A 22729-nucleotide genomic window follows, 5' to 3' on the forward strand; every position below is an offset into this window, starting at 1 on the left:
AAATAAAGGCCAGAAAATGTTGGTGGGTTGCCTGCTGGTGGAAATTGTGGTAGAAGGATAGTGGTGGTGGAAGAATGCGATGGTGGTGGGCGATGGTGGTAGCTAGATTAGGGTACGTAATGGTGGTGGATCGCGATGAGTAGTTGTAGATTGTGGTGAATGGTGGAGGTCGTAGATTGTGGCGAAATGTGGTGGGTCTGAGTAATACTGGTAATAAACACTTGACTGTGGTGAATGGTGGTAGACTGATGAGGTAGATTAAAAGATGTTAAAAGATTGTGGTAGATAGTGATGATGGTAGGGCGAGCAGATGAGTTAAACCTATCAGACTGTAAGCGATGGTAGATGGAGATTAGGGAGTGAGCAAGGTTGGTGGTGATTGTGGTAGGTTGTTGGCGATGGTGGTAGATGAATTAGGGCGTGAGTAATGTTGGTGATTGTGGTAGACTGCGTGCGGGCGATAGTGGTAGCGAGAGTGCGGTAATAGAAATGCTGGTGATTGTGGTTGGTTGTGGACGATGATGGTAGGTAAATCTGGGCGTGAGTAATGTTGGTGACTGTGGACGATGGTGGTAGCTAGAGATAGTGGTGAATGTTGATAGATGCTGAATGCTGGTAGTTCTCGTCAGACCGGTGACATCTTTATTCTTACTATTTCCTGCCGATTTTATTTTATTCATTTATTTATTATTGAGGGGATTAAACGCAAGACTTCATTAACTCCTTCGTTCCTCAAGTCCGTCTGTTTTCACCTAACGGAGCTGTGTAACTCCCCCTGAGCCCAGCTGATGGTCAGGGGTAGTCGGACGGGAAGGTACATTTGACTAGTAACCAAGGAGATTCATTCCTGCCTCATTACTGTGGCTCCAATTTCATACAAGAGTTCCATAGTTCTGCCAGATCAAAAAATACAATAAAATAAAAATAGTTTGTATAAATATCTTCCGGTGATGGACTGTGGCGAACTGTGGTAGGTTTGTAGTGAACTGTGGTAGGTTTGTGGTGAACTGGGGTAGGTTTGTGGTGAACTGTGGTGGAGAATTGTGGTGTGCTGCAGTACCATCATCATCAAACTGTGGCGAACTTAGTATCATCATCATCACCACCATCATCATCATCATCATCACCACCACCACCATCATCATCACCATAACTTTTATTTTCGCTTCATCATCATCATCACCATAACTTATTTTCGCATGATCATCACCATAACTCTGTCGTTTAAAGATGGGATGAGGGTATTCTTGCAGGAATGAGCAAATACTGGTGGATTACGGAAAATAATGCTTGTAGTGTGAATTGTGGTATATTGTGGTTAATAGTAATGTTGGTAGGCTGGTAAATTGTGGTTAATGGTAATGTTGGTAGATTGGTAAATTGTGGTAGGTTCTGGTTAACGGTGGCGGACTGTGGTTAACTGTAATGTTGGTAGATTGGTCAATTGTGGTAGTTCCTGGTTCACGGTGGCGGATTGTGGTTAATAGTAATGTTGGTAGATTGTGGTAATGTTGATAGATGAGAAAAGCTAGTGAGAGGGGAAGATATATGAAGAGGAGAGGCTGGGAGGGAGGGAGGAAAAAAAAGGAAGGAAGAGGGAGGGAAGAAAAAAAGAAAGATGGAGGGAAGAAGAGAGGCTTTGTAGGGGGGCGACGTTCCCTCTCCTTCATCCCTCCATTCTCTCTCCCTCCCTACTCTCTCCTTTCCTCCATTTTCTCACCCCCCTCTTTTCTCTTTCCCTTCCCCCAACTCTCTCGCTTCCTCCACATCCTCACCCTCCCTCTTTCCTTTCCTCTATTCTCTCATCCTCCCACCCTCTCTCTCCCTTCTTTCCCCTCTCTCTCTCCCTTCCTTCCTACTCCCACTCCCTCCTTTCCTCCATTATCTCACCCACCCTCCCTTCTCTTTCCCTCCCTCCCCTTCACTATTCACCCCTCCCCTCTACGGTATCTTTCTTCCTTCTCCCTCCCTCCCCTCCATCTTCACTCTTCCTCTCTCCATGGTGTAAATCCTCTTGATCTCTACTCCTTCCCTCCACTCTCTCACCCTCATTTTATGCCTCCCCCCTCCCCCCCTTCTCTCTCTCTCCTTGTTCCCCTTTCTCTCCATCTTCATCTTCCTTCAACTCTTCTTCCCTTCCTCCCCATTCTTCTCCCCCATCAAGTTATTTTTTTTTCCTCCCTGTATTCTTTCTCCTCTTCTTCCTCACCCCCTCATTCTTCTTCCAATCCCTTCGGTCATTCTTCCTCCTCTCCTCCTCTCCACTTCTCTTCCCTCCTTTCTTTCATTCTTCCACCTTTCTTCCTGCCATTTCTTTCTGTGCTTACTCATTCTTCTTTCTCTTTCACCTATCACCTTCCTTTCCATTTCCACCTCTCATCATCCTTCGCCTCCTCTTCCTTCCTTTGCTGCCTCTTCCTTTATTGCCCCCTCTTTGCTTCCTTCTCTTCCTCCTCCTCCTCCTCCTCCCTCACTCCTTCTCTTCTTCCTCTATTACCTCTCGCCTTTCCTTCTCCTTCACCTTCCGATTATCCTTCTCTTCTTCCTCCTTTCGCGTCTCACCTTTCTTTCCTTCGCCTCTCACCCACCTTCCCTCCTCCCTTCTCTCTCACCTCTCCCTCCCCCCCTCCCCTTCTTCCCTCCTTAGATATTATTGTAAATCACTGCCTCGCTTTCGGAACAGACTCAAAGATGGAGGGAGGGAGGGAGAAGAGGGAGGCAAAATAGACAGGGGGAGGGAGGGAGAGAAAACAGACGGGAGGAAAGAGGGAGGGAAATAGACAGGAGGAAAGAGGGAGGGAAATAGACAGGAGGAAAGAGGGAGGGAGAGAAATCGGGCAAGAAGATGGAGGAAGGAAAACGGGCAGAGGGAGGGAAGCTGAAGAGGGAGGGAGAGAAAACAGACAGGAGCAAAGAGGGAAGGAAGGAGAGAAACAGACAGGAGGAAAGAGGGAGGGACAGAAATCGGGCAAGAAGATGGAGGAAGGAAAACCGGCAGAGGGAGGGGAAGCTGAAGGAAGAGAAATACGAGAAACAGAAAGAATAAAGCGAATGGCAAGATAACAGTGCCAGGGAAAGAAGGGAGGAGGAAACGGATGAAGAAGGGAGAGAAGCCAGGGAGGAAATAAGGGAGAAGAAACGGGGGTACAAGAGAAAGAAGGGTTTAATCAAAAGAAAGGGAGAATGAAGTGAGGAAAGGGGGAAAAAATAATGAAAAGAAAATGAATGAAAGGAGAAATGGAACAGAATTTTAACTAGAAGGGAAAAAACAAAAAAAACAGAAAATGGAGGACAGGAACAGGACGAACAATAATATTAAAAAAGAAAATGGAAAATGAGGAGGAATGATGAGAGGGAAGAGGAGGGGGGGGGGGGGAAAGAAACGGAGATAGAATTGTGGCAGCGATGGTGGTAGTTCCGACTGTGGTGATGGGGGTACTGGGTACTGTGGTTGCGATGGTGGTAGCTGTGTATAGTGGTAGTGATGGCAGGGATAAGAATAATGACGGACATGATGGTGTGCCGATGTGGTTGTCGTGGTGGTTATGGGAATGTTGGTAGTTGTGGTACCGGTGATTGAGAATGCTGGTTACTGTGGTTAAGAATGTTGGTAGTTGTGGTGTAACTGATGGTGGCTGCTGTGGTAGAGATGATGGTAGTTGTATTAAAGGTGACGGTGGTAGTTGTGGTAGCGATGGTGGTAGGGAGTAGAAGTTGCAATGGTGGTAGTTGTGGTGACTAAGAAACATTCCAAGCCTCTCTCTCTCTCCAAGAAACCCTTTCACTATCTCTTAAATACCTCACCCCCTCCCTTCTCCTCTTTCCTCCCTCCCCCCCCTCTCTCTCCACATAGTTTCCTAACCTTCTTCACATTCTTCTCTCTCTCTCCCCTCTCTTTTAAAGCCTCTACCCACTCTTAAAACAAATCTGTACTTTCCTCCTATATTTATTCTCTTTTCCGCATTCCCTCTCTTCGTCTCTCTCTCTCTCTCTCTCTCTCTCTCTCTCTATGTCTCTACCCTCACCTCTCATCTTCTCTCTTCCTAATACCTGCTCTCCATTCGTTTGTTCCTCCATTTTCATTCTTTCTTCTACGTTCTCTTTTTATACCTCGTCTACTCTCACTCGAATCTCCTCTCTTTCTTTGTTCTCTCTACTCCCTCTATTTTCACTCTCTTCATTCTCTCTCCCCTCTCTTGCCTTCTCATACTCCCACTTCAGCACATATATCAAGCCTCCCTCTTTTGGCCTCCCTCTATTCAGCTTACAAATGGCCCCTCGTACTGAAGGGTCTAATTAGGGATACATCTAACCCCTCCCCCCCCTCCCGCTTCGCCAAATCTCCGTCACGCTGAGGAAAATCGTCTGGTGGGAGCAAGAATGGGTACCTGAGTCATCGGAGTGAAGGGATATGGGCCTGATCACCACCTAGGGATCATTAGGTTTAACTCCCTCTCTCTCTCTCTCTCTCTCTCTCTCACACACACACACACACACACTAGAGAGAGAGAGAGAGAGAGAGATCAGTGATGCCAGGCGAAGCGAGTCACCCTAGGAATCAATAACACTCACACAGCTATACTCTCTCTCTCTCCCTCTCTCACCTCTCTTTCTCCCTCCTCTCTTTCTGTCTCTCATTTCTACCTCTCTTTGTCTCTCCCTCCCTCCCTCCTTTCCGCCTCTCCCTGTCCTACCCTCCTTTCTTTCTACTGTCGTTCCTGTCATTCATTTCCTGTCTTTCTTTTCCCACAATTCTCTCCACCATACTACTCGTACCATTCTGTCTCTCCATCCTACCATTCTATCCCTACCCCCTACCATTCTGTCCCTACCCCCTACCATTCTCCCTCCCTTACTCTCTAGTCTTTCTCTTCCATATCAATTGTTAAACATTTCTTTCTTTACCTCCATCTCTTCCTCACTTTCTTTCCTCCAGTTCTGCCATTTAGAGGGAATTCTTTCACTCCTCTTTCTCTTTTATCTCCTATTTTTTCTCTTCCATCGGCCACTCCTCTCTCCTCTTTACTCTCTCCCCCTCTCTCTCTTATTATTCCTACACGGTCGCTCTTTTTGAACTCATAAAACAGGTATCATAGTCCCAGCCTACCTTGAAACCACTGTCGCATGGACGGCCAGGTATGATGCTCTCTCTCTCTCTCTCTTACTCTTGCCAACTTTGTCAAATTCTCTCTTACTATCATCACAATGCAGTTTCTCTCTCTCTCTCTCTCTCTCTCTCTCTCTCTCTCTCTCTCTCTCTCTCTCTCCAACTCTTTCCGTACCAAGCTCTCTCTCACTCTCTCTCTCTCCGGTTAGTTCCCTCTGTCTCTTCCCTTTCCCAACCCTTTTATGCTTCCCCCTCCTCTCTACTCTCTTTACGCTTCCCCTTCCTCCACACACACACACACACACACACACACACACACACACACTTTCTATGTTTACTCGCCTCCCCTTCTATATTAACACATTCCTACTACGCATGCATTTAAGATCCCCTCCTCTCTCCAAGCCCCTCCCCCCCTCTCTCTCTCTCTATCACACACACACACACACACACACACACACACACACACACACACACACACACACACACACACACATCCTCTCCAGATTTTTCTTCCTCTCTTCTACTGTTTTCCCACAACTTAGTCTTGCACTGAATTCTGCTTCCTACGTGTATCTTTAATTCTCTCTCTCTCTCTATTCCTATAATCACCCAGCCTCACCCTCCACCCCTTCCCTCCTTCTCCCCCCATTCTATCACTTATTGCTTTCCTCCCTCCACACTTACCTTCCCCTACCCCTCTCCCCATCCACCTCTCAGCCTCTCTCCTTCATTTTATCCCTCTAACTCACTTCCCTATCCCCCTCTCCCCTCCCCTCACTTTTCTCTACCCTCTTCCTTCCCTAGACTCATTTCCCTTCCTACCTACCCACCTACCTCTCCGTTCCCTCTCACTCATTTCTCTCCCTCTCTCTCCCTCCCCTTGCTCCCTTATCTCCCCCTCCCTCCCCTCCCCCTGGGTTATCACACCAGTCTCGTTCAATTTCCTCCTCACAATGAACTTACCTTCCTCCCCTCCCCCCTCCCCTCTCTTATCTCCCCTTCCCTGCGATTTCCTCTTGCTTCTTTCCTCCTCCGTCCGCTTACTTTCCTCCAATCCCCCCTTCCCTCCAATTTCTCCTTGTTTCTTTCCTCCACTCTCCTCTTCCCTCCAGTTTCTCCTTACTTTCCTAATTTCTCTCCTTCCCTCTGTTTCCCCTTCCTTCATTCCTCCTCTGTCTTCCCTCCAATCTCCCTTTATCCCCTCTCTTACTTCCACCCTCCCTCCCTTCCCCTCTCCCTCTCTCCCATTTATTTCTTCTGTTTCCCTCCCTCCCATTCCTCCTAAACTTCCCCTCCTCCCCTACATTCCTTCTCCCCATTCCTTCTCTCTGCTTTCTCCCCCTCCTCTCTCCCCTTCAATTTCCGCCTCTTCCAACACTTAACTGTTTCCCCTCTTCCCCATTTCATTACCCCTCCCATACCTTACCACCTTAGCAGCCCTCACCCCCTTTCTCTCTCTCTCTCTCTCTCTCTCTCTCTTTCTAAGGATTCCAAAGCCATATAAAGAGGCTGGTGTTAGGAAATAGGCATCTAAGTCTATTATGTATCTATATATATCCATGGCCAGAGAATAAGTCGGTAAGGGTCATTGAATATGTATACCAGTCCACTGCCTATGTATGTAAATGGATATGGATAGAACCTTCCGTTACGTATTTATGTATGCTGAGGCCATTACGGAGCTGTGTATATCCGTAGGCGTAAAACTTTCAGTCGGCAGTATATCCATGAACAGGGTACCAAATGCAAGTGCAGATTCTGATCATCATATCCGTCAGTAATGTATTTATAAATTAATATTCATCCGTAATGAGGTCTACAGCCGATACTTAACCTATACACGTGTGGCGCCCAGTTTGTCAAATAACCCATTTCATATACTAGGCAAACTGAATCTTGCCCATTTTATGAACTGGGTAAACTATGTAAAGAAAAAATGTTTACGGTACTCAAAAATCTACAAACCTAGAATGTATCAAATATTTATCGTACATCTCTTAGGACAAAATCGATACTAAACTATCAAAAAAGTGCAGAGAATCTATATATATCAGTTTGCATTGCCTACCCAGCTTCCTGTCTGCACCTTCTCTCTGCACACCTCTCCCACCGTGACGTATTGTTGCAAAGGTGAGCGTGTTTTGTTGCCACACTTAGGAGAAGGTGTCGTTTTCTGTTTTTTTCCCCTCCATGCCCAATTTCACTGTGAGATCCATGAATAACGCTGTTCAGTAGAGCATCCTTAAAGAGTTGCAGTGTCTCTCTCATGTGGTAATCCTTTTTGGGCAGTTGTCGTTCTGCTTTTCCGAGTTTTAACACCACAATAACCTTCCGTCGATAACCAGCACTCCTCAAAGCACTCCAGCCATCTAACTGCAGGTTGCCTTCATCACTAATACCGCAACACAATCATCTAACGTCACATCTGGGTGGTACAGTGACAAGGGAAGGGCTGTAACAACTCCGGTCACGTCAAGTTGGTTAATCAAAGCGGTTATTATCCCTAACCACTGCAGCTGTTTGGCTAATACAATGGATAGACAGTGTTGAACAGGCTAAGTGACAGCCTATGCTTGTTTACATGATGTTTGTTTACATGATAGCATGATTTCATCGTGGCACAGCTTTCACCACATTGTAAACTAAGTGTTCGGTGTCTCACACATTAAAGAGTGTGTAGGTGACAGCTGCTAACCTCCTCTGGCCGAGTATAATCGTCTGCCGTAGCAAAAATAAACAGCAAAAACAAAGATGTCTTCGCAAAGACGGAGTTAATGAGCATTGCAAAGGTGTGACTGCTATGTGTACAGATTACAGGTGTGATTACGACATAACTATTACGCTACAACACGTAATAAACAGGTGAACAAGTACCCCCCCCTCTCTCGACCCTGTCCACGGAAGATACACGTTCACTCAAGCCCAGTATAAATAATTGACTCCTGCAATATCTGTTATATATATATATATATATATATATATATATATATATATATATATATATATATATATATATGTATGTATGTATAATCGTTTGGGAGATAGAAGGGCATCATGCCTTATGAACAAAGTTGATGTGGTGCAATACAGCCAACCTTTGGCTCATGACTGTTCTAAACACCCGTCAGCCCTACTGTAGTTTCTGCTGGTCCATAACCCTGCCACTGGCTGAAAGGGAAGTGGTAGCCAGGGTTGATCACTGAACCAACACCTGCTGTTCAGTGCTTGGGTGGTAGGCTTAAGTTTTACTGGATTATACGAGCAATACATCGCAATATCAGTATTATTACTGCAGTTTAGTAAAGCTGCGAACCAGTAACAACAAGTCTTGGTTCGGTGCCAAACCCTGGCTACTATTCCCCTGCTGCTGGGACGAGAGAAGAGGCTGAACACACACACTGCCTACCAACCTACAGACAAGTGTTTGGCACAGCATAACTACTATATCAGCGGGTTACTGTATTATTACCAACATTACCAGCACATCCACACACCGCGATGTAAACTTCCCACGATGGGGAGGAGGTGGCCACGTGGACAGAGAAGTTACACCAGCCCTATACCACACATACGAAAACGTATTCAATATGGACGGTAGGTAACAGCGCCGAACTGGTGAAACCGGCCCTGAATGAAACAGAAAAGAGTGTATTCAAACTGGTTGGAGGATTAACAGTGACGAAGGTGTGACATGTAAAGAAGTCTGACGGCTAAGAGGACGGCTGGCCCATCAGGAACGGAATAATGTCGGTCTAGGCTTAAAGGAAAAAAATATACGGCGCAATTCACCAGCCATCCCACACTTAATCGCACAATATACATCATTAACAATCTCCCCAATTATCATTAACAACGCTAGCATCATCATTAGCACCAATATTCCCCATGATATCCCAATTGTTTGTTTTTTCCTTAACATTAACACTACTCATCACCAACACCCAAACCCAGGTAAATGCGGCGCTGTGATTGGTGGATGCCGGGAGGTAAGGGGTGCGTCCTTTCGCGTCCGCACCCTCCCTTTAAACCCACATTCGTCAGTAATATCGATCCGTCCCTTTAAATGGCTTATTCCGTGCGTGTCCAAGATCAGTTTTTATCACTTCTTCGAGGGTGATCTCTCTCTCTCTCTCTCTCTCTCTCACACACACACACACACACACACACCTATTAATCCGCTACTTTTCTCATCAAATGCAGCATAAATAAGTTCATAGCTACACACCTACTTATTATTTATATCTCAACTTGCTCTCGGGATTTTTTTTTTTTTAATAGTTTTTCTCAGTTTCGGGTAAGTCTATTAAGAAGTCACTTTAAACCTACCTGTGTCTATCTACTTATCTATCTCTATCCATCTATTCATCTACAAACGACTAATCTATCTACCTCTTCATCCATTTATCCCCCCCACGATCCACTTATCCACCTCTTCACCTACTCCCCCCCACACACCACTCACCTATCTACCTCTTTATCTATCTATCTATCTACTCCCCCCACTGCTACAATACCCCTGCAAACACACTACCGGGATACGAATCTACGCGCCACACCTCCAATTACCCAGGCTGGCTAATCAAGGAGGAGGCTGGAAAATCAGGTAAGTTTGGGCTGAGTTAAAAGTTTGGGTGAGATTAATGGTTGGCCCTACCCCTTGCCTGGGACTAATTATTCTCTCTCTCTCTCTCTCTCTCTCTCTCTCTCTCTCTCTCTCTCTCACGTCCAAATATACACATGAACTACTAAGTATATACGTACACTGACCGTCACCTACCCTCAAATACACACAGACATAAAAACGCACTACACACGCACACACGTACATACGAGTAAACATTTACGCACATGCATTTGCAGCTCCATTGCCCCCCCTGTCGTAAAAAGGGCTTAAGCCAGACTTCAACCGTTCCAGTGGCGTCATCACTATAATCACTATCACCTGTATTATTTTCTAGATCATCATCATCATCATCTTCACCACCATCATCATCATCACCCTAACCACAGCATTAAAGTAGGCAAAAAATCATAATCATATTCCAATCATTACTACAATCATCATCATCATCTTCCTGTCATCACCATCACCACCACCCTAACCACATACTGACAATCTATTAAAAAAAAAAAAAAAAAAAAAAAATCATCTTCCGGTCACCACAACCATCATCATCATCATCATCTTCTTCCAGTCACCACAACCATCATCATCATCATCATCATCTTCTTCCAGTCACCACAACCATCATCATCATCTTTCAGTCACCACAACCATCATCATCATCATCATCATCATCATCTTCCAGTCACCACAACCATCATCATCATCATCTTCCAGTCATCATCATATTCACACTATCATTATCTGGCTAGGTAGCATACATAAGGATATACAAACGACCAAAAAAAAAAAAAATCAAGTTTGCCTGAAGTATGCCACAACAACAGCTCTGAAACGGTAAGGTATAAGGGAGCAGTTGGGAGCCAGGTATCCGGACAGGTGATGTTTGCTAAGTGGTGTCAGGTATGAGGTTCACGAGTCCAGTAAAATGCAACAGGTATCAGGGTATAAGGCAAGTCCCGAATATTATGGTGGAGACAGGTACAGACAAATCATATTCAAGGATTTTAACGTGATGGTATAAGTGGAATGATACTGAGAAGAATCTGCGTATCGGGCACAGTATAAGGCAAGGTATAAGGACAAATACACCGGGGTACAGGATCAATGACAAGGTGAAAATGGTTAAGTATGAGGGGCTGGAGTTGGGGTAGCAGGAAGAGTATAAGGCATATGGAGAAGTACATATAAAGATCAACGATACACCATGGCGAACAGAAAAGATAAACCATAAATAAGCAAATAAATAATAAAATAGGCACAGAAATAAGCGAAGGTAATAATAAGGAAGTAAGGAGTATGAAATCAGTTCATGGTTAGAGAGAACACGTCGCACTTAAGGTAGAAGTGTAACAGCGTGAGAAAATGGCTACCTGACTGATTGAATAAAATAATACGGATGTCACAATAAATCAGCTAAATAAATAAGTCAATAAGCTAAGGAGATTAAAACTGACTTAATAATTAAACTCAAAAACACAATTCAAACAAACACATAAGAAAATATACTGGTTAATGATTTCACAGGAACGTAATGAAAGAGCTCACAGTGGTGGAGTGTGAGGAATAATATGCACTTAACACCTCACAGTAAAATAATATCGTATAATGTCACTGTCCTGAAGAGAATTATTTCACTGTTTTAACTGAAATGGTCACAATAAGAGGGAAGGCTAAGATACAATACAAAAAATAGCAGTAATAATAATAATAAATAATAATAATAATAATAATAATGATGACAAAGTTAACCTGTGAAATAAATGTTGCAAAGGTATGAGGCAGAGATAAAAAAAAAAAAGGGAGAAAAATATATAAAAAAAGGAAAATGAAAATGGTTAAAGCAACAGAAATAACATCAGATCATGTAAACTAACGTCACATTAAAATATAACGTGGAGTGATCAGGCCCGTCAACAAGGGACGTGGGCAGGTGACTATACTTCTTTCACCTTAACCTGGCCCAAATTTTCGCCCTTTTTGTGGCTTATTTCACGCAGCTCTGTGGGAGAAGACAGTGTTGCGGTCTACACCCTTCCATTAACACTTCTTCGTGTCTAGAATGATACTCCATGGTTGATCTACTGTTACAGCTCCGCATGCAGGATTAAGCGAAGCCAAATTTAGGCCAAGTTAAGGTAAAAGGAGTTCAGTGTAGGGGTAATCCTGTGCATCTAGGAATAACTCACCTTCCTTTCCCTGCATGTGTAATACTGAGATCCTTAGTTAGACAGAAGGCCAGTTGTAAAGACAGGCGGATTTGAGAAGTGGACCTGTGCAGTGAGGCTGACAACTAGGAATGTCATGGCCACAACCTACCTTTACCTGCATGTGTATAGGTGCGGCTCTGAATGACAGCAAGCAGGTCACAGTTAGGAAAGTATGGGAAGTATTCTACGTGGCTCTTGGGATTCCGTAACACCTCTTCTACAGCGATTTATTCTGCACATTACACCTCTGTATCCCCCTGCGTGTTGTTGATATAAAGATGGTCAATGTTAAACCTACATATAATGCATCCACGAGACTTAAGGGGTAATATACAAAACAAATCGTAAAGGAAGAGGCGCTACCAAGACTCCTATGCCACTTAGAACGGCTTAACTTGTCAACAGTAACTATTGTGTGTAATGACGCTGAAATACAGGAACACCACACCTTGCCTCACCCTACACAAGCAAAGTAAATACAGGATGGTCGCAAAGTCCCACTATCCTCTAGGCGAATAACTGTTAAGGAGAATGAAGCAATACATACCTTTTCATCAACCGAACACTACCAAGACTTTTTTTCATATTATAAAGAGTACTATTACCCGTAGAGGCATATGATAAGCAAGATTGTGCTGCTGTTTTCTGTCATATTAATAATTTTACAGGAGATAAAAGGAGAATTATGGTCACCCACAAGGATGACTGGGCTGAGTTGGCGTGTGCAATGAGGGTGACATTTATGGAAACCCACGACCTACCTTTCCCTGCATGAGCAAAGATGGAACGAAAACAGACTGACCAAGAGAGATACGGGTGTGGGATGGGTGGAGGAGAGAAAGAATGGTACTGTGCAATGGAATAAGTCGTCTAAGAAGAGGCAAAAACAACAACCTACCTTTCCCTGCATGCGCAAAGGAGGGATGAAGATAGACTGGGCTGAGTGCTGAAGAGGAGCAGTCGGGTTGTGCAGTGGATTGGTTGAGAGGAGAAGAAAAGCAACTGGACTGTGCAATGGACTAAGTGGTCTAATGGAGGGGAAAACGACAACCTACCTTTCCCTGCATGAGCAACCGCATGGAGAGGGAGGCAGCAGGTCCCTCTCCCAGACCCTTGTTGTCTAATGAAGCCATCTCTAGTATAGCTTGCGTCTCTATGTACACTTGGGGGGGTATCTATGGGTTTCACACCGGGCTGGGTCTGGGTGGGCTGGGGCGGGCTGGGGCGGGCTGGGGCTGGGGCTGGGGTCAAGTAGGGGCGGGCACCACTTCTGTAAAAAGGGGGAAGGACAGAGCCAGGTCATCAATCGGGTCCAGAGAGAGATAGAGACAGAGAGAGAAAGGAAAGGGTAGTTTCAGACACACATACGTACACTAAAAAATAAATATCTGGATATGGTACGATTCTTAATAGGTACGGTACGATGGAATTTACCAAGTGATCCGTCTGGTCCAGAGAGAAAGGAAAGGGTACTTCCAGACACACATACGTAAACTAAACATCTGAACAGCTGGGTATGGTACGATAGAATTCTTAATAGATGCGGTACGAAGGAGTTTACCAAGTGTCTAACAGGTGTACAAAGAATGGGGGAAAGACAGGGTATTTTCAGACACACACATACACACTTTAAAATGGCATCGTAAACAGCTGGGTACGGTACGATGGATATAACAGTCTTCCATCAGGTGCACAGAGGAGGAAAAGGGTTGTCGCTTACAGACACGTATATCAACAAGAACAATATTGATAAGGAAGAAATGTATCGTGAACTGCTGGGTACGGTCAGATGGATTACTGAATGGGATGACGGATTTCTAAATGAACATACCTCTAAACAGACCACCACTAAAATTAACAGACACACAATGAAAGGGTTATCACATCCACATACCCACTACGTACAACAGATAAAAATAGTATCCAAACAGCTGGGAACGGTATGATGGATATCCGAAAGAGTACCACGGATTTTACCAATGAAGTCCACAGAGAGAGAAGGGAGAGAGGGGGGCGTTTCATACATGTAATTTATTGTACTAAAAAAAATGTATTCGATGAGCTGGGTGCGGTTGACTTCCTCCCCATCTCACGGTCGGAACAACTCCATTCCATTCCAGCTAACGCCTGACGATCTTCCTTTTCGAGTGAGTCCCATGAGCCTGAGTGCGTTGATGGGTGCGACGGCCATCTGAATGAGCACCAAGGCTTTTACAAGGCCGTTAAGTTTCACAGTGAGAGCAAGAGGATAGTTTCTCTCTCTCTCTCTCTCTCTCTCTCTCTCACACACACACACACACACACACACACACACACACACACACACACACACACAGATAGTATGTGAAACGGCATACGATACTACGGGTTTGTGACTGAGCACTACACACTCTACTAGGTCATCAATCAGTTACACACAGAGACAGGAGAGAGTTGTCACATGCACACATACGTACACCTGACAAAAAGTGCCTGAACAGTTGGGTACGACGACTCTCTCTCTCTCTCTCCACCTTGTTCTCCGTCTTCTTCCTCCCCCCCCTCCCGTACGGCATATTACAAAATACATACTGTACATTGCTTCCCATTATGCCAATCACTACTTGCATTAAACTTCGCTTTCTCAAACACTGAACGAAAATCTCTGGAATATCCTCCTGTACTGTGCATTTGTATCTCTGCTGCCTGACGCCGGATCCTGTGAGAGGCGGCTACGAGCAAAGCATTTTCTTGCACTTCTGGTCCCTACTCAGTAACGACCCCCAAGACACGCCACCCTCAAACCCACACACTTTCCCTCTACTATGTTTTTTTGGGTCACACTGTTCTTTAGGTTTCGAAATGTCTGTTGATTAGTGATTTATCCTGCACGATATACCTTGATATTCCCTTATTGGTTACAGATAAAAACCACGTTGCTACTTAATCGATAAAAATAGCATAAACGAGAATGTTAAGGTATTATAATAGGCATCTCGAAATGAACGGATCTTGAATTTGCCTCACTTGTTTTTTCTTGAAGAGAACAATCTTGCGGACCTCTGGCCTTGGGTTCCTTCTTCCTTGCATAAATAAATAAATAAACAGCTTTAGTAACAGGTACTACAAAGACTCCTATGCCACTTGTTGCCTACCTATGCTCAGTGACTGTCTTCTTAATCTAATTATTTTGATGCCAGTAATAATTTCTGCTGTGTATCCTAAACTGTCTACCGGAGTTAACAGCACACATGTAAACAAAATATGGTAGGGAATATTAAGATCTAAATGTTTATACGCGGTTCATGTAAAAATGAGTTGGTACAGAGTGTATGTATACGAACAATAGTCTTGTGTTTTTATGTACACCACCCCTACACACACATCACACATACACCCCACACACACACATTCTCCCCATACACACACATAAACCCCCACACACTCAAACATACATCCCATACACAAACATACAACTCCCCCCACACACACACACTAAACCACCCACACAAGCCGCATCACAATATCAGATTCTATTTATTCACAGTCTATGCCCCGGACGATTACATTAAATTCCATTACCGCTCAAGTCGGCCGTAATTCCCCTGTGATGCTGGCAGGCGGGGAAATAATAACAACACACTGCGACTCAGGGTTACGTGGAAATTATATATACAGTACACCCCCGCTGGTTATGTGACGCTGGTAATTGTACGCTGATAAGGACCAGTGTTATTTCCCTAATATGTTTACTGAATGGCCATAGGAAAGGGTATTAAATCGCCTTTCTGCTGGGTTTATTACGGTCTATTTGCCGATATCTGTCTGTCTGCATCTTATTCTTTTTCTCCGTATCACCTTTATTTCCTGCCTCTCATCTAACATTATGATAGATCAGTGTTATTGGTTGTATTAAGAACTCTATATATTGTCAGTCTAATAATAATTCAGGTTTCCTACTTAAATTACGTCCATCTACTATATGTCAGTGTTAGAAGAATAAAGTTTTGCCTGTTATATAAAGACCTACCTACCTATTTATCTAGCTGTATATATCTGCTTTATCAATGTCGCTAATCCATTAACTCTGGCCAGGACGCCCATTATTATTATTATTATTATTATACTTACTTTAGCTTAAGACAGACCTTTCCAACTGGAGGGATTAGATACGACCTTCAATTCTCTCTCCACTACCACAGAATCCCCTAAATAATACAATACCACCTCCTACGCTGAACATAATAGTATGGATAGAACGAGAATATAACAAATATACTCAGCGTGTTTAGATTATATTCATGGCGGTGTTTAAATCATATTCGGGGTTATTATGTGATGTTTATAATCACCAGAATATAAGAGGGGTATAATATTCACCAGAGCAGCGGGATCAAAATGTTTTAGCAAATTCTGTTTTGCAAGATTATGGTGGTTAGTGTTGTAATACTCACATGCACGGTACATATATGCGGTTCTATCCACCTGTATCTATGCGGTTCTATCTATCTGTCTATCCATAAGCTTCTATCTGTATCTATGCGGTTCTGATAATCTATGCGGATCTATCTATCTGTATCTATTTGGTATTATCTATCTAATCATGTCTACCTGTTTATATCTGACATTCTATATATGATACCGTACCTATATCTATTTACTTTAACCACGTAAGTAAGGTACGGTATCTATCTGTTTATCTGTGTCTGAGTGGAATCTATTTACATCTATAACGTATCTATAATTCATCCATCTACCTGTCTGTCTAGGTGTTAATTCCAAATCCCACTACGGTGACCACGACAAAATACACATACACACACACACACACACACACACAATTAACTCAGTTTCATGATCTCTTGCAATGATATGGCGCCCTTTTTCCGACAAATTTCAGCTTCTAACCTCCCGTACTGAAGGTGTTATAGAAGGCTTATACTAAACCTCCATAACTCTGAAGCCTGAATGAAATCGTCTGTAAATAGCAAGGATATATAAAAGACGTCCTTAGCGTGAAAGTGTCAAAGTAAGCCATTAAATAACTGGTCATTTTGGAGATGAATAGTCGATCTGTTTTCATTTGGCGGAACCGGATCACCCCAACAAGTTTAATGCCCGTGATTGTATGGTGTTCGATGTGCATTAGTTACGGAATGAGTCTCGTGGTTGCTACTCATATCACCTCTCCACCCCCACTACACACGGCCATCAACTGAACTGTAAGGGGTTAAGGATCTTTGTCAGGCTAGGGTAAACGCACTATAATCATTTCGGTGTACTAGTAATGATTATTATGGCGACATGTACTCCGGTGTCAGGCGTCAAGGTGCTCTGTGACAACTTTACCCAAGAAAGTATTTTTATTCTCGCTGCCTCAGGACACCTTAGACAATCAGCTCTTGAGGTGTAGGGTCAACTACAACCCATAGTAACTCAACTACAGAGGTCTTTCCTAAGCTGAAGAAAATCGCCCAGAGGCTGCTTCAAGAAATTAATAAGACGCCATCGCAACATCTACAGTATGTTAAAAATTGCGTAATTCTTTCGCTGCTATTGGCGATCGCAAGTGATTTTTCGCTATATACTGTCTTTTTATTTGGCACAGAGTTTTGTTCGAGTTTATTTTACATAGGTCAATGACAAAATAAGAAAATACTATTGCTGTACATCCTCTTTACGGAATTTCTCCGTGATTAACATGACACTCTTGTGTTAAGCTTTTGTTACATGTAAGCCCTTAAGGTGATGAGATGGCAATGTTAGGCCGAGTTAGAGTATTGGTGGCTGTGTTGTTTTAACCCCAGGTTCACCTGAATATGAACTCGGTAGACTAAAGGTTGTATGTTGCCTCTCCCCCCCCCCTCGTGCAGTCCACCATACCCCATTCAGGGGATACAAAGGCAGATGAGAGGCGTATGCATAAGCAAGCAGCGGAGCCGTAATACAGCCATGTCGGTGTCAAAAGTTTAAGCACAACGGGTGTAGCACTAGGCGATTAGAATAACTGAGAAAATCTAACCGGTCAAATGGTTGATGCGGAAAACTGTTACTCCAAGACAGACTCAACTTTCACGACAAACGTTAAAATTAAAGTTATTCCCATTACGGCCGGCGTCCTGCATACTAATGTTCGCCTCTTTAAAGCTACCCCACCTCTCTGGCGTCCTTGCCTTCTGCGCCCGCTCTCCAGGGCTGGGCTTTCGGTCGATCTGAGGGTTTCGTCTGTTCCTGCTTGCTTCGTCCTTACCACTGTATTAATTTGGACTTTTTTTATTATTTTCCACTGTTTTTACCTCTTCCTAATGTTTTCGTCTGTTTTTACCTCTCTTTCATCCTTGCTGTTTGTTCCATCTGCTTCGTCTGTTCCAAATGCTTCCTCTATTTTGTTCATTCATATATATCCCTCTTCTTTCTGTTCTGATTTTTTCTTACCTTTCATCCCCCCCCCTCCCTCTCTCTCTCTCTCTCTCACCTTCATTTATATTCAGCCTCAAGTCTCCACTCATTTTAAATCATTCCTCAGTTTCATTCATGACAAAAGTTTCTCCTAGTCTTCCACTTTATCCTTTAGTTCTCGGTCTTCCTCTCCTCACCTCCATTTACATTTCACCTCCTCCAGCCTTAAGTCACTTTCAGTTAATTTCATTTTTATAACATCGGTGACCATTTCCATTTCATACATACTTTAAATTCATTCGAGGAGGGACGGTGGAGAGAAGGAAGGAAGAATGATAACTGAGCAAGATGTTGAGGAAACCTGGAAGGAAAGATGGAAGGAAGGAAAAGGAAGGAAGGAAGGTAGATATGAACTGGAAACAGGCTACACACATAGACAACGCTGCTGGAATACAAAGGGAGACAAAGAGAGAGAGACGTGGAATGGAAGAACACAATACAACGATGGAAAGACAGGGAAGGAAGAAAAGGGAAGGAAAAGGGGAAGGATGGAGGGCAGGTATGCATGGGATGGACACAGGCTAAACAGACCATGATGCAGGAATAATGATATGTAAAGGGAAGTGACTGCGGAGAGGGATAAGTGCATAATGAAGCTAGAAAAGAATGGGAGGGGGAAAAATCTATAAAGAGAAAGCTTAAAATAAGAATAAATAGGCCTTGGACTTTTAAATCCTTTGCTTAGATGTAAAATTATGTTGCTTGTAGGTAAGGAAATGGAGGAAGACATAGGAGAAACAGCGCTGAAAAACGGTAATAATTAATAAGTTTAGGTTAAGGGTAATTCTTCTACCTGTATGGAATGTATGGGTCGGATTCCAGGTAGCTTTGATGATTTCGTTACGCATATACGTTAGCGATTTATTCAGCACAGTACAGCTCAGTATCCTCATTGATTACTAACGCACAGTGTCCATATTATAATGATATAAATAAAATACAAGAGAATGGTAACGTGTAAAATGCAAAATAAATCACCGAGAGAGAGGTGCTACGAAACCTGTGCCACTTAGAATACAGTCGTGAGCAAAAGTTCGTCAACAAGGCTCTTCCAGCACTGTGTCCTGCCTTCCATGCTTCTACCTTCCCTCAAAGACTGGATTTTCTTTCTCATACTGTTTAGCTGTGTGCTTCATACTGCCTTCACACAAAACAGGTTGAGTCAGCATCAAAAGTTCTGTCGCCTCTCCTGCATTTTCCCCCCTACACTTTGACAATCAGTGTGGTGAATCGACAGCAACAGGCACTGATGACTTCCTTTGGCCTCGTACCAGTGTCATACGCGTCGTTTGCTATGGTCGTGAGAGGCGGAGAGGCGACAGGACTTTTGATGCCGACCGTACCACCTTCCATCGCTACAGCCGGCAGAGAAGCGTCGGCGATGCTCTGCTCACGGGTACACACAACCCAGCATCGTTACAGGTGAGTCCAGTGGGTTTCATACTAAGCAATCCAGGTGTAGCAGTAGCGTTGGTAGGTGTGACGTTGCGAGGAATGAAAAATAAAACGTGTAGTATTATGCAGTGGTGAATTAAAAACTATTGCAAACTACGGTATATAGGCAAATTTCTAGTTTAATACTGTATTGATCTGGGGTCTATTTATCAATCCTTTCTTTCCATGTGCCAGCTTGTTTCGCGCGTGAGTTGTGGCTATACTTCTTCTCTTAGTGAATGCGTACCGGTGATTAGCGTATGTGGGAAAATACGGAAGTAATTATGTAGATATGGGACATGGGGAAGGAAATATGATGGCGCGTGGGAAAATGAAAAGGTGACTGATTCTAATGGGATCTGGAAGGTAATTTTATGCCACAGGGAAAAATGGTGATCTAATAAGGTCATTACTTCCTTATGGTGAAATTGGGACATCATTACGCCGTATAGGAAATATCACAGTGAAATGGGGAAATTATTATACCGTACAAGAAAGTGACAGGGTAATCATAATGCAGAATAACATGGTAAGGTAATTATAATATATGGGTAAATGGCAAAGGTAATTATAACAGTGGCAAATGCTATGGTTAATCAGAATGCCGTATGGACACATCAGGTAAATGATGACCAACAGTAAAAACGGTGTTATACTACCTGGTAAGCGTCGATCAGAGTCGAAATCAGTGTAATTATAGTACCGTAACAGAAGCCAGAACGGTGCAACATGACAGTTTATAAAAGGCAATTAACTGAATTTAGGGAAAACTGGATACAACATAAACAGCGGAAAATGATATGACACGAGGAATGGGAAACTGTAGGGAAATATATCAGCCTCTGCTGCAAGGTTGAACTTGTAATGTGTTGTATCTATGGGAGAAATCAAGAAGTAAAAATATATATATTAAAAAATAAATAAAACGCAGAAATGGAAGAGACAGCCAGTGACCGAATGGAAAGGCTAAAACTATAATTTATGGCTAAGGCTGGCTGCATGGAAAAGGTCATGGCAGGTTGCAGTGTTAAGGTAATATAGATCATTCACTTCAACTTGGCCAAGGTTTTCGTCCCTTTGCAGCTTGTTTCCCGCAGCTCAGAGGCAGGATAAGACAATGCTACGGCTCTACCTCTTTTCCACAGCACTTCCTCGTGACTTGCAGAGTGTTCTCGTGTTAATCTCTTATTACAGCTCAGCATTCAAGATGGATATGGTAATTTTGGGCAGCGCTAAAGTGAACACAGTATACCTCGCAAGAAATGGATATAATATTCAGCATGGAGAAGGTAATCCTAAAACTACTACAGTGAACAGGTATTTGTATGTAATGGAAAAGATAGTAACATATGGAAAAGGTAATAAGCCTAGGCTAAGTTGTATGGGTAAAGTTATTTCAACCTATAAGGAAAAGAAACTTAGGTTACATTAAAAACGTAAACAAAACAAAAATAATAATATAATATAATAATAATAATAATAATAACAATAATAGTAAAAGAATAGGTAATCGTAAGCTGGATGGAACAGACTGATCTGCACAGGGTAACTAAGCTGAAAGGATAAAGTAATTAGACACGGAGAAAAGTAACATTAAGATGCAAGAATAAGAACGTCATAAGGAAAAGGTAAGGTCAGGCTGTATGTAAATGGTAATTATATAAAGTAATCAACAGAAGCAGGAAAAAGGCGATCTGGAAAAAGGTGACACTTAGGCATATAGATAAGGTAATTTTAGGCCATATGGTTATCAGACTCCATGGAACAAGTTGATCTGGAAAAGGGAATTATAGACACGTGAAAAAAGGTATATATTTATGTGTGAAAAGGGCAATCGTAGGCATGTAAGGTAATTCTATGGCAAAGGTAATACTAGGCTGCTTGAAATACAGTAACCTTAAGAGGTAATCAAAGGTTGTTTAAAAGGACATCTGATCGTGTTTTAAGTGAGTTTGGAGACTTCGCAACACTTCCTCCACAGCGACTTACTCTCCACATGACACCTCAGTATCCCCTTTCGTTGTTACTGATGAAAAGTGAGTTGATATTAAAACAACATACATAGCATACAAGAAATTCAGGTGTGTCGTGCATGAGAAACTGCTACAGGTAAGAAACAGGTGCTACTAATCCTTCTATCCCGCCTCCAATACAACCCTAAACCGTATACATAAGAAAATGGAATGCAATACTGAAAAGACGAAATAATATGGAAAAAAGTTATGATATGCTGCAGCACAAAGTAATATAATAAAGGCCATTCATTATATGCTGCAGGGTGGGAAAGAGCTGGGGAGGTGGCATACTTGTAGGTCATGCACGTTCTTATAATACCTTGACTCTGCTGACGTATTATCTTCAAACTTATCTCTTCCATTTAGGGAACGCCTCTCGTATTCAGTGGCTTAATGAAGGCTACGTCTAACTCCTCCAGTTTGAAAAGTTAGCGACGGGGTTAAAAGCCATCTCCACTGCCCCTCTGAATATTAGATGTCTCCCTACGTTACGTAATGCCATCTGACAGCAACACTACTACAATGGCTAGGAAAATATATTCTAAGGGAGTCATCGTACTAACTGCTACCGGGTCCTTCATGCAGCCTCTACCATGCACTCAAAATATTACAATTACATGGGTAAATAATGAATGGCTTAATCAACCGTGTATATTTTTGCCTGCCTGGAAGATCCCTGTTAAAATACTCTCTATGACACTTACAATACGGGTGCAATTCCTCTAACGTTTAAGGCAAAGAGGAGGACGTATTCTTGCTATGGAAATGCGATTTATAAGTACACACCTCTTTCAGTGAACGGGTATTTAACATGCTCTTCCTGCAGCCTTCAACCCTTGCAATCCTTGAGGGCTCGTCTTAATATAAAAATAAATAAAGAAATAAATATCTCCCTTTT

At 43.0% G+C, this 22729-nt stretch overlaps 1 protein-coding gene across 3 annotated transcripts in view; it reads right to left on the reverse strand.

The window, feature by feature from the left end:
- The window catches only part of mub (poly(rC)-binding protein mub), a 159972-nt gene that overhangs the window by 116439 nt on the left and 20804 nt on the right, over nucleotides 1-22729 (reverse strand). For all 3 annotated transcript variants that reach the window (XM_080278906.1, XM_080278972.1, XM_080278929.1), the window contains exon 2: nucleotides 13000-13214. In XM_080278906.1, coding sequence (XP_080135032.1) covers nucleotides 13000-13077 — 78 coding nt within the window. In that variant the 5' untranslated portion in view covers nucleotides 13078-13214. The remainder of the gene's footprint in view (nucleotides 1-12999; nucleotides 13215-22729) is intronic.

The sequence above is a fragment of the Coenobita brevimanus genome, chromosome 1 (assembly GCF_032717465.1).
Source record: "Coenobita brevimanus isolate Jiangsu-jjx chromosome 1, ASM3271746v2, whole genome shotgun sequence".
Classification (NCBI taxonomy): Eukaryota; Metazoa; Arthropoda; class Malacostraca; order Decapoda; family Coenobitidae; genus Coenobita; species Coenobita brevimanus.